The 13237-nt window shown below is 32.1% G+C and overlaps 1 protein-coding gene across 6 annotated transcripts in view; it reads right to left on the reverse strand.

Moving 5' to 3' along the window:
* The window catches only part of DLG2 (discs large MAGUK scaffold protein 2), a 1870454-nt gene that overhangs the window by 1845780 nt on the left and 11437 nt on the right, over positions 1–13237 (reverse strand). For all 6 annotated transcript variants that reach the window (XM_076002367.1, XM_076002386.1, XM_076002368.1 and 3 more), the window contains exon 2: positions 5800–5931. In XM_076002367.1, coding sequence (XP_075858482.1) covers positions 5800–5931 — 132 coding nt within the window. The remainder of the gene's footprint in view (positions 1–5799; positions 5932–13237) is intronic.

Raw genomic sequence — 13237 nt, forward strand, 5'->3', positions numbered from 1 at the left:
TCCTATCAGTGACAAGACTCAGCTCAAGTTTACATTTTATATAACAGCTTCCCTAGCAACACCAATCTATAGTGATCCTATGCTTCTCTGAACTCCTACAGCACTTTGGTCTAGCACCCAGAGTGTAGTCCTTGACTATATGTATCTTGTACTTTTTTTCATGTGTGTATATTACCTTCCCAATTGACCTGAAGTTTCTTAAGGATAAGGATTTGTTCTTAATAATATCCATCTGTATAAGTCTGTGCAAATAGGTAAATACTTTCTAGATACTTTAATAATTATCATTATTCAATTGCAATAACTGGAACACTTGTCTTCTTTTTACTTAAATGAGTATTACAAACAAATAAAAAAGCAGGAAAATAATAGACTTTAGCAACTAAGAGTTTAATGTACACTGTTTTGACCAGTCCAGTCAAGACTTATTGGAAGGTACCTAACACGTAACTTGTTTGTTTCACTGGAGCACATGCTTTGAGGCTGTGAGTGGCAGCAAGAATTATCTAGTGAGTATGTCTTTCTCATATGACCCAACACCCAATAGCAGCATCTCAATGTAGCTTGAGATTCTGTTGTCTATTCATAGTAACGTAAGTAGAAACTACGATTAAGTATCCAAAGGGAAAAAATCACTTAAATATTTCAGATATACTATTGCATTTTGAAAAGAAAATTAAATGCCATAATGATATTTGTTAATTTATGGATTCTCAAAGCATTCAAGATATATAAAATGATAATAGCTCACTATACTTGTTAAAGATTAAATCAAATCTTTATAAAACCTATGATGAAATGCCACTGTCATATTCTTCCAAGTTTATTAATAATATTCATACATTATATTAATTTCCTTGAATGACCAAATATCTAACAATATAGAACATATGTTCTCAAACTTTAGCATGCCTCAGAATTGCCTGGAAATGTTATTAAAACACTATTTGTTGAGCCCTACTTCCAGAATTTCTGATTCAGTAGGTATGAGATGAGACCCTAAAATATGTAATGCTAACCAAGTTTATAGTTGACTGATGCTGCTGGTCCAAGAACCACATTTTGATAACCTCTGTTTTAAAGATTTAGACCCAAACTGCTCCAAATTCACATAACTATATGGGCTTTCACACTCATTATAATTTATGAAAAATCTTTTACTTCCTTATGATCAGTTAGTAAAAAACATACATTATGATTAAAATTAAGACCAAAATAGCCATGATGCTTTCATATAGATGTTACTTTAAAATAAAAATATATTAGAATTACTGTAATGGGAAAATATGTAGTTGGGTTTTTTTAACTCAAACTAAAATGTGATAAAACTCTTATACATATTTCCTTTGTAACCCTTACCACCATTTAACTAAATAATTAATTAATTGCTTGTTTCATGCCTCTTTTACCCCACTTAATTTTGTTCACTTGACCATAAGGGTAAATATTGTCCTCTATAGTTCGCTATTGTATTCTTATTGCCTAGCACAGTGTCTAATACATAATAGGTATAATTATCAAAAATAATTAAAATATGATATTAATTATATTTTGGTTTTTATATTTAATTTTTAATATAATTAAAAATAATTGAGTAAATCAATAAAAATCTATTACTATTAAAGGCCTATTATTACTATTAGAGGTCCACATTCTGGAGGTATAAAAGTTAATTGGATATAACCCCTCACCTCGAGCTGCTCACTGACTATTAAAGAGGTGGAAATATATTCAATTTATCATAAGGCAATGTGGTAAGTTGTTTATAGTAATATGAACAAAATGCTATGAGACAAAATGCAATGGCTGGTTAAAGCTTCTAGCAAGTAGGGATGTGGTAGAAGCCTTCAACAAAGAGATGACAAATCCCAATCTGTAATACATCTGCTATATCACTCCTATTGCTAGTAATCTCGAGTATACACAAGGATCTTTATTAAGCTTTATGAAAATGAAATGATGTATTCTATGCTAACACAAAGTCTGATATGTAAGGTTTAATAGCCTCTATAAAACAGGATAAGCGTTTTTCTAAAATTTTGCTACTGGCAGTTTTAAAGGAAGTATCATTTTACTGCCTGTTCTCTTCTAAATCTTTCCAAAAAATTCCCCTTCAAACACTGTAGAGAAATAAGAGGGAATACATTAGATAAGCAAGGCTAATGAGATTTTAGAAGGGGTTGAAATCTGTGAAATATGTATGTAGTTCTTTCCATAATTATATAAGAAATGACTAAAGAATAACACATAATTTTCAATAAGTTACAAAAACAAAGAACATCTATATTATTACCTAAAATGAACTGACCTATAATATTATTAAAATAGTTTTCACAAATAATTATGATGGCAATATAGATATTTAAATTTTCAAAGTAGAGATGGAAGAGTAGTATAAAAAAATTAAAAATGTTCCATCTTGCACCTTCATCGCCTAAATGAAGAACAAATAACCCAACAAAATGCTTTGGAAATCTGAATGTTTTCGATTCTCTAAATAAAAGAGAGCTAAATTAATTTGTAAAATATTATGGAATTCCAACTCTATCTAAATGTGCAGCTTCTAGCATATTGCTGTTTTAGGTTTGTTTTGTTTTGTTTGGGTACATAATAAACACTATTATTATTTCAGTTAGCTATTCTAAATAAGAGACCTAAATTAATTTTTAAAATATCATGGAATTCCAATTCACTTATATTCAAATTCAGGAAGGTATTGATATTTTAATCACCATAAAACTGCCATTATCCATTGGATAAATTTTTTCCTTGGTACTACCACAAGATGTCACCATAAGCCTAACATCTAAATGTGTAGTTTCCAGCATGTTGCTGTTTTAGGGGGGTTTTGTTTTGCTTTTGTTTTGTTTTGTTTTGTTTTGATACATTAATGAACACTGACTGCTAACTTTTAAAAAACTAAAGTGCCTTTTTCCACTGTCAGTTACTGGCAAACAGAAAATCCAAACAAATAATACAAGGTCTCTAGAAGTAAAAAGGAAGAAAATTAAACAAACAGTTCATTCTCCAAGCTTATCAGATATCCTGCTATTTACCATAAAAGCAATGTATCTCACTATTGTATTTTATATTGTTTTACTTTCTACATTTTAAAAAATTTCCAAAATGAATATATGTTGCTTTTATAGTTAAAGTTATATTTTAAAAATTTTACAAACATAAATACCTTTGCTATCACCTTCTACCACATTATCACATAACTCATTTATAAAATGCTTTTATGCACTATCGTGGTGGTAAATTATATACACAGAATCATGGTCCTTAGAGATATACCATCCAAAACATACTCTTTTTTTTTTTTCAGACAAGAAATAGCCATAATACTCCTTTTTTTTTTTTAAGCATAAGATGAAGTCACATCATTTGATCATTTGATGTGGTACAAAACGAATTCATTTTATAGTGATGCTTTTCAATCTGCAGGATTTGGTTTCCTTGTCACATGTAAATATTACAGCATATTCTGCAATAATAGTATTTTTTATTATTCATTTGTGTTGGTTTTTCTTCATTATGATTCTCTTTTATTTCTGCAGCTAGTTGAGATTCATTCAAGGTATTATTTCAATGTACTGGCTATCTGACAATAGGTGAAGCTACTACCTTCTATCTGACAGGGGTCCTCAAACTTTTTAAACAGGGGGCCAGTTCACGGTCCCTCAGACCGTTGGAGGGCCGGACTATAGTTTTAAAAAAACTATGAACAAATTCCTATGCACACTGCACATATCTTATTTTGAAGTAAAAAAAAAAACGGGCAAAAACACCCGCATGTGGCCGGCGGGCTGTAGTTTGAGGACGCCTGTATCTATCAATTGTAAAAAATAGTGAGGGCAGTTGGTTTAAACAGAAACAAATTAGAGACCATAAACAACGCCCTATTTATCAATACCTCCCTACCTATTCTTTTATAAAGATATAAATCCCCTTCAGAATGCACAAATCTACATGACTTTTCTTCTTTTGTGTCCCTAAAGGAAATACACACTGAAACCACTCAAACATTGAATGATAATAAATCAGCAGTCAGTATTTAGCTACCCACATCGAATTCAGTAGAAAGTTATGCTTCATTGTATAATGTTGCTCCATTTAAAGGCCAGCCAAAGCAAATCTATCTATTCAAAGCTTGGCATTGGGATTACTTACATAACAGCTTTTTACAGATTATTGTTGCCTCTCATTTTATTAGAAAAATTCAAACTACACTAAAGGCTTTAAGCCAAGATACCTATCATTCACTTAAAATAATGGCAAAATGCAATTCTTTGTCACTCATTTGTTTTTTTATTTTAGGTAGTTATGGTGTTACGTTATGAAATTATTACATTACCAAAATGTAGTAGATCTGAATCATCCAACGATACCCTTCCTAAGTCAAGTTCTAAAAAGCTCAAGTTCTCAAAAGACTTAGCCACTCTTAACTAAACATATTATACAAATCCATTTAGATACATTGCCATTTAGTTAATGGTCTTTTACTAATTATCAACTAGATGACACTATTGATTTTTAGTTGAGAATTTGTAGTTGAAAAATGTTCTCTAAAATACTATTCTCTAATGACAGGGTTTATTTAAATTCACTAAGACTCCATTTAGAGTTGTTTTTATTTAATACTAGCTAAGATGATTATAGTTATTTGTGTCATTAATGTTTGCCAGCCACAGTAGAATAGTTTTTTAAAAATTAATCCACAGGCAAAATAATCCTATAAAGGTTTTTACTTCTATTTTTATTCAATAGACTGATTTTCAAATTTTCAAAATTTAATGGCTTTTAAAATTATATTCAAATTATAAAGTTGGGTTTTATCAAAAAGTGTAGATATTTATAATGAAAACATATTTTCATGATTAAGCTTTATAAATTCCTATTTTTAGATTTTATATAAATAATCACCAGACCTGAAAAAGCAATGGAAATACTTAGTAGACTAAGTTATTTCTTTAAAATGTACTACTTATGCCCAGTAAAATATGTAGTGTAATTGATTGAGTTTTTAATTGTTTAGTTAGTTGGTTGTTTTTGTTAGGGAAAGTATTTATCTATTTATAGCTTTTGCTAGTTTATTTTATCTCTTGAAATACAATGAAAAAGAATGAAAAGCTTTCTATTTACATAAATGCAAAAGATAGGTGTATAAAGATATATATAAATAAACCATATCCTTGACTTTCTTCACAATAAACAGAACATACGTTGACGATTATATGGTTAGATTCATGACAAATTGATAAGAATGTCAAAGCATTGAGATTTTCATCAATAAACTTTTTAATTATGAATTATAAACTTTCCTAAGAGAAATAAGAAAGATGAAAAGAGAGTTTGTTTTATTTTTGTTTTAAGAAGAGAATAAAAGTAGAACTTTGATTCTGAATAGAATGTGAATGTGACCCATCATTTCTGTGTTAGACAATTCCTTCTCTAGAGTAATGCAACTTCCTTCTTTAGCATATTTGTCATCAATTTTTGGTAAAAAATTACTCAGGTTTTTTCTGTATAAACTTCTCTTCCTATATAAAACATCTTTCAATATTTACAATTTTCAATAACCTATACTTTATTTCTATTTTATAGCAATTCTTTTTTAGGTTAACCTTGAAAAAGAAAAAAAAAACGAAACATAAAATAAATCTCTTCGTCTTATTAAAGAAAATTATCCCAGTTTGAAACTTGGTTAACATCAGGTTTTTTGGGTTTTTTGACCATATTATTCAAACTATTAAGCCCAATTCTGACCATTAAGATGATAAATAATGTAATACATACCTAGCAAAGCTTGAAATAAGCTGCTCTTAAAGATACCCATCACCTTTTTAACAGCAGTTTTCAACAGCTGCTCCTCTGGTTTCCTCAATTTTTTGCAGTATTCTTCCAGTAATAGTAAAGCTCGATCAGTATCTGAAAAACATGAAATTAACATTCTATCTCATGGTCTCAGTAAAATAGTAAGCTAATTAACTATTCTTTAGTTGTGTTCCTAATTTTATGACACAAAATAATTTAGTAAAATAATCATAAATTCTATAAACTACCATATGAAATTGATAATTATACTCAACACCTAATTGCAATATCCCACTTTTATTTCTACAGTTTTGTCTTCCAAAAGAATACGCAATTGCAAAACAAATCAAAACAAAGAATGTAATGCAGCCAGATGTTCAGATTAGATGTGATTTACAACCTGTATTTTTGGCCTTACTTCCCACTATATACTCTACCGCCTGCAAGGACACACACAGTGCCCAAGTCTTACTGGATTACTCACTTTTCATTCCACTTCCCTCTAAACACACACACACACACACACACACACACACACACACACACCCTCTTTCTCTACTTTTTCTCACCTCTGTTCTTTTCTTTGCTCCTCCTCGCTGTACTGGAATATCCTCCCCCTTACCACTGTCTCCCCCTAGAATCAGTGTGCTATATTGAAAATGGTTTGTTGTCAACTAGATCTAGGTCTACCCAGATCTTACCTACTATCTGTGTATGACCTTTAACAAGTTACTTCATCCCTCTGAGCTTTAGTTTCCTCACAGGCATTAGGATTAAATAAGACAATGTATGCACAATGCTTAGCACTGTCTAGCACATAGAAAGCAATGAATAAATTAACTGAAAATCTACCTTCCCTTAGTTTAACCTAACTCTAATGCTCTCTCTTCCATAAAGCCATCTCTAATAGTTAAAATTAATCTCCCATTCTTCTAAACCATTTTGCCTACACAAATACTGTAGGCATTCTTAACACATATTGTGTTATATTATGACTTCTTGAATAATGTCTTCATCCTTCACATGACAAAATATCCTTTAAAAAGTCACCAGAGTGACACTCCCATTGTATGTAGGTGGTGATAATTGTCTTTGAATTTTAAGAGCCCTCTTCCCTGTCCTATCTACCTCTTTCAAAAATAGCCTAAATACCAGTTATAATAACAATAGTTTATATTACTGAGTACTTTATTTCATATCTCCTCCTTTCTCCTAAACTTTCCAACTCTTCTTTCCCACGGCCATTCTCAGCTAATGACATTATTTCCCATTTCATGGAAAAATCAGAAGACTTTCACAAGCTTCTGATATAACATTCACTGACTTACTTATAACTGTACCCATACATTCTGCCTTCCCTTCTGTTACTTTCCTTTCATTCTCTCTTGATATTACTCTAATCAGACTTTTCTGTAATTTCACTAGGCAACTCTAGTTAATCTATCCCAGTTAGTACCATCTACCACATCTATCACAATTAGTACCATGTTACTAAATCCAATTCTCAGTCATCTCACTTGATCTATCAGCAGCATTTGAATCTGTTGCACTCTTGAAAACACTTTCTTCACTAGGCTTCCAAGAAGAGGTGGGCTGGTAAATGTTTAACAGCTGGTTCCAATAAAAAAGAAAATGTGTGCGCCTATATGTGTACAGGAGTTTATTGTAAATTTTACTGATACAAGGATGTGTAGCATCCAGTCTACAAATAATAAGATATGCAATGTTTTGTTGTAAATTCCATTAGTCAGTTGATTTTTAAAGTATTTTAAAATAAAGTATTTTTAAAATATTTTTGTTGGGTTTTGCCAAATTTTTGTAATCACAGCCAACTCAGTGTTATAATTGATGAATGAGTAGTTCCAACATGAATGTTGGTTGATCATTATATTTTGTTACATTAATGAATAAGATGAAAATAAAACCACAAAGATGGTTTATGTGAAAACCTCTCTTTCATCAATTATGTGATTTCTTTGCTGAACCAGATAATAACTTTTTAATAGTGGACAAATATGTCTTCAATTTCCATACCAATCACAATATAACAGCTACAGACACAATTTACTTTTAACTTGCACTTGCGTCATTAACATTTTCTTTATTACTTTCTTATCAGCAAAACAATTAATCAAGCCCCAATTTGTAGCATTTGCAATTTCTGAGGTGTAAATATTCCCACCATGGCCAATCTCAAGCTACCAATGTGACATCCCTGAACACAGATATGGAAAGAGATGCACAGCAGCACATTATGTAGCTTTTCTACCACACAAATATAAAAGATTTAAATAACCTCAAGAGCAGAGATGGTATCAAGATGAAACACAATTAGGAATTGATAAGTGTTGAGTATTTATTACTTTTATTTTTAATATAATTTATTTACATTTATATACAATTCTTCAGTGGCTGTATTTAACAACCAGCTTGCAAATTTGCTGAAAATGTAATAGGACCTTGCAAGCTACTATGAGCCAGCTGCAGCACACCATTGTTTCCAGGGCAGCACTCTCTTCTAAGTTCTCCTCCTATATCACAGATGCCCTTTCTCAATCACTTTTACTAGTTCCCCCTCATTTCTCATATCCTAAGACTTCTCTTTATTTTTACTCCCTAGGTAACATTATTCAATCTCCTAGATAATCTTATCCAACCTCCTGACTTTAAATATTATCAGTACCTCAAGACTTTCAAATTTGTATCTATAGCTCAGAACTTTCCCTCAAATCCCATACACATATCCAAATAAGTACTCAACATGATGTCTAATAAGCACCTCAAACTTAACTTGTCAAAACTGAACTCTAGATCTTATCCACCCACCCTCAATCTGCTTCTCCTGCAATGTTCCAATTATTCATGCCCAAGTTCCTGGAGTCATCATTCATTCTTCTCCTCTAATTCTCCAAATCTCATCCATCAGTAAATCCTGTGTGCTCCAACATCAAATTATATACAGACTCTTAACACTTCTCACACTTCCAGTGCTACCATCCTGGTCCAGGTCACCATCATCTATCTCCTGCATTATTGTAATAACCTCCTACTAGTTTACATGCTATAACTTTTGCCTTCCTAGAGTCTTTTCTAAACACAACAGCCAGAAAGATCCTTTTAAGTCACAAACCAGATTATGTCCCTCCAACTCAAACCCTGCAGTGACTCCCCACCCCTCTCAGAGCAAAAGCCCCCCTCTCTAACTTCAGCTCTTACACCTCTCCTCTTGCTCAGTATATTATACCCATAGTAGTTTCTGCTGTTTCTCAAATATACCAGGAACTCTCCTACCTCAGGCCTCCATACTTGTTATTCTGCCTAAAGCATTCTTCCCTTGATATCCATAAAGCTTACATCTTCACTTCTTTCATATCTCTGCTTATATGTCTGTCATCTTAGTAGTGAGGCCTTCCTCAATACTCCAATATAGTAAACCTCAAGCTTAGCCTCTTGAAAGAAGTAAGAATCTCAATTAGGCAATAATGGATGCAGGAGGGCATTGTGTAGTATTTATCTTTCACCTAAGAAGGTTAGAAATATAAAAATGAATGTAGATGAACCAGGAGCTCTCTTCAATTTCAAAATAAGATATATTAGGAAAGAATAGGCCGGGCGCGGTGGCTCACACCTGTATTCCTAGCACTCTGGGAGGCCGAGGTGGGCGTATTGCTCTAGGTCTGGAGTTCGAAACCAGCCTGAGCATGAGCGAGACCCCGTCTCTACTATAAATAGAAAGAAATTAATTGGCCAACTAATACATATAGAAAAAATTAGCCAGGCATGGTGGCGCATGCCTGTAGTCCCAGCTACTCAGGAGGCTGAGGCAGCAGGATTACTTGAGCCCAGGAGTTTGAGGTTGCTGTGAGCTAGGCTGGGCAACAAAGCAAGACTCTATCTCAAAAAAAAATTAAATAAAAAAAAAAAAAAAAAAAGAATGGTGGCATGAACATGTGCTAATATATTTGAATAGAACTTTAATTTTTAAAAATACTTTCAAACCTTACTTGCATAATAGTTTTAACAACTCTAAATCAGGGACAAATATTTTAATCCCCATTTTGTCAATAATTAAACAATCAGCAGTTTCCCTGAATTGATAGTGGCTTACTGACCTCACTTTCTAACTCATTTCTACCCACTATTTGCTAATGTAATATCATATTAAACTATGCCTCCCTTACTACTTATATGTGTTTGGGGGCTCTAATCACATGATTATTTCTAGTGTCTAAGGCTTTAGTTTTTTTCATTTCCTTATTTGTTAAACAGATATTTTTTGAAAACCTACTAAGTTCCAGATACCTTTTTCTTTTATCTCTCTTTTTCACAATTATAACTTTGAAGCTTTTTTTTTTACTTCTGTGGCATTTTTGGAAGTATTTACTTATTTTAGTCTTTTATTATTTTGAAGGGCAATTCTCAAAAATGCATTAGTAGCATTCCCATAATCACAACTATAAAATAATTAGCTAAGTAAGGAGACTTTCACTCATTAATGTTGAGTGATTACCTAGGGAGAATATCATATTGATTCAAAGCAGCAAGATGTTCTCTGAATCAGAAGAGCTTATTATTCCCCTCACCTTGGTTTGAGAAAAATCTGTCATATAAAAACAAAATGGACCAGGTGCAGTGGCTCACACCTGTAATCTCAGCACTTTGGGAGGCCAAGGTGGGAAAATCACTTAAGGCCAGAAGTTTGAGACAAGCTTGAGCAACATAGCAAAATCCCATCTCTACAAAATATGAAAAATTAGCCCAGTGTGGTGGCACACACCTATAGTCCCAGCTACCCAGGAAGCTGAGGCAAGAGGGTTGCTTGAGCCCAGGAGTTTGAGGCTGCAGTGAGCTATGATTGCAACACTGCACTCCAGCATGGGTGACAGAGTAAGAGCATGTCTCTAAAAAATAAAGAAACAAATAAGAAAAAACAAAAGGTCAAATATGATAAGGTCCCTTTTAGACAACTTAAGCTTTTGTACACCAGCATCTAGTGCTGGAATTGTGGCTGCCTTTTTATGTTTCTTTTGATTATTGATAATGATCACCACCTGGTGTCAACTCTATTATGGTCTTCTCTCTCTACTGAAATCCTTATTTCCGGTTAATGAAAGTTTGAGCTTGTGGGTAATCTAAAACTAGACACCAATGCAAACATGATAAATTAAATAAAAAAGACAAAATGACAAGGATCCTGTCATACAAGTCAAAAATCCCTAGCCAGATCTCCGTAAGTTGAATAAAGTAGAAAGTTGAGATAATTATCCAAGCAAGTCAAGACTAACATTTTAACTGATCTTCAAATAACCAAGTATAAGTGGAGAATTTTTCACCTGAATTACCCATATAATGACCTCAGTTCTATTTTCTTCATTAAAGGAAATCTACTTTCATATAACTCCTGATCAACTGAAAGAATCAAACTAAATTTATATTACCTAAGGGCGGGCACAGAAGGAAATGGAAGTGGAGGAATCATTTTTTAAAATAAGAAATTTTTGCATGAAATATGCAACCAAAGGATATACTGACTGTTACATAACTGGAATTGTAGGTAATCATGTGTCTGTTAATTAATGTTCAATTCAATTGTACCTGATCTAAGAATAGCATTGCCAGAAAGTTATAAATAATTTGGGATGGGTAATGTAAATTTGAAACAGTGATTGAGAATAGTGCTAACAAATGAACTTTTAAGGGGGAAAAAAGGAGGATACATAAAATCACAGCTTTAAAAAAGTAGGAATTATAGAACACACAGTGGTATCATTAGGAAAACTAAGATCAAAATAGTAGTCTTTGTTACTACTAGAGGAAAAGGTGAATTTAATAGGCAAATAAATCTTAGAGAACAAAGCATTTAAAATAATGAAATTCCTTTATATAAATTTATTAAACATTTTTACAGTTTAAAAATAACCTTTACATGCATTATCTTATCTGATTCTCACCACTGAGAAGTTATGCCTATTTTACCTGAAACTGCAATTCACAGAGGCTTGTCCAATATCACAGTGTTACCAAATAACAGATTTGGAACTTAATTCTAAAGCTTTTGATTCCAAGTATAGTGTTCTCTCCACAATACCACTCTTAAACCTTCAGAAATAGAGTTGAGCATATTTCTATGGAAAAAATAAAATAAAACTTGACCAATCTGACATAAATGGTATCACTAAATTTTAGAATCTAGGGATAAATGTTGAATCATTAATTTTCGCATGTGTTAATTAAAAGTCGTATTCATAACATATAAGTAAAAATGGCCCTACCTTTATAAGTTTGGTAGATAGAGAAAATAAGTTCTTTCATTCATTAACCAAGTATTTATTAAGTATCTTACTTTGCTCCAAACACTGGGAACTCAGAATTGGGCAAGATAGGCAATAGTCTACCCTCACAGAAATCTTAGTTTGGCAGTAAAGATAATTGACTAGGAAATTTCAACAAAGTAAAATATTAAAATAGTGTGTAATAATGCTATGATAAGGTACCAGATACCATGGGAGCAGATGAGTAGGTTGATGCCATATATACCATGTTAAAAAGTTTGGCCTTATACACAATGAGGAATGAAAAGTCGTAGAAGATTTTTAAATAAAGGGAAGCATGACCATTTTTCGGTTTTAGAGAAATTACTTTACAGATTGAAATATATCAATTAAAATGAGAAACACCAATTAGATTTTCTTTCATAGCACTTTTAATAAATATATGGAAAATTGAATAGTCATAATTTTTTTTTACTTATTAGATATTATGGCTAGAAAATAAAAAATTTTATTAAGAAGGATTTACATATGCTTAATTCTTACTATTGATATTATTGTTTTTGTTTTTTGCAATTCAAGGATATTCATATGAAAATAATAAAATAATTAATACAATAGAAAAGTTATTGTTATACCAGGCATTTAAAAAGAAGTTCTTAATATTAAAATTTACAGTTCTAGATGATACAACAAAAGTATCATTTTATTACTAATATAAGCTAAAATTTATTGAGCAATGCTAAGCATTCTGCACAGATTATCTTATTTAATCTTCACGAGAATCCTAAGAAATATTATTATATGCATTTTGAAAATGAGGAAATTTTAAAATGAGAGAAATAAAATACATTTGACCAAGGCTACACAACCAGTAAGTGCTGGAACCAGGATCCAAACTCTGGTCTATCAGGCACCAAAGCCTATACTTTTTTTTTTTTTTTTTTTTTGAGACAGAGTCTCACTTTGTTGCCCAGGCTAGAGTGAGTGCCATGGCGTCAGCCTAGCTCACAGCAACCTCAAACTCCTGGGCTCAAGCAATCCTGCTGCCTCAGTCTCCTGAGTAGCTGCAACTACAGGCATGTGCCACCATGCCTGGCTAATTTTTTCTATATATATTAGTTGACCAATAAATTTCTTTCTATTTATAG

This window comes from Microcebus murinus, chromosome 4 (genome assembly GCF_040939455.1).
Source record: "Microcebus murinus isolate Inina chromosome 4, M.murinus_Inina_mat1.0, whole genome shotgun sequence".
NCBI lineage: Eukaryota > Metazoa > Chordata > Mammalia > Primates > Cheirogaleidae > Microcebus > Microcebus murinus.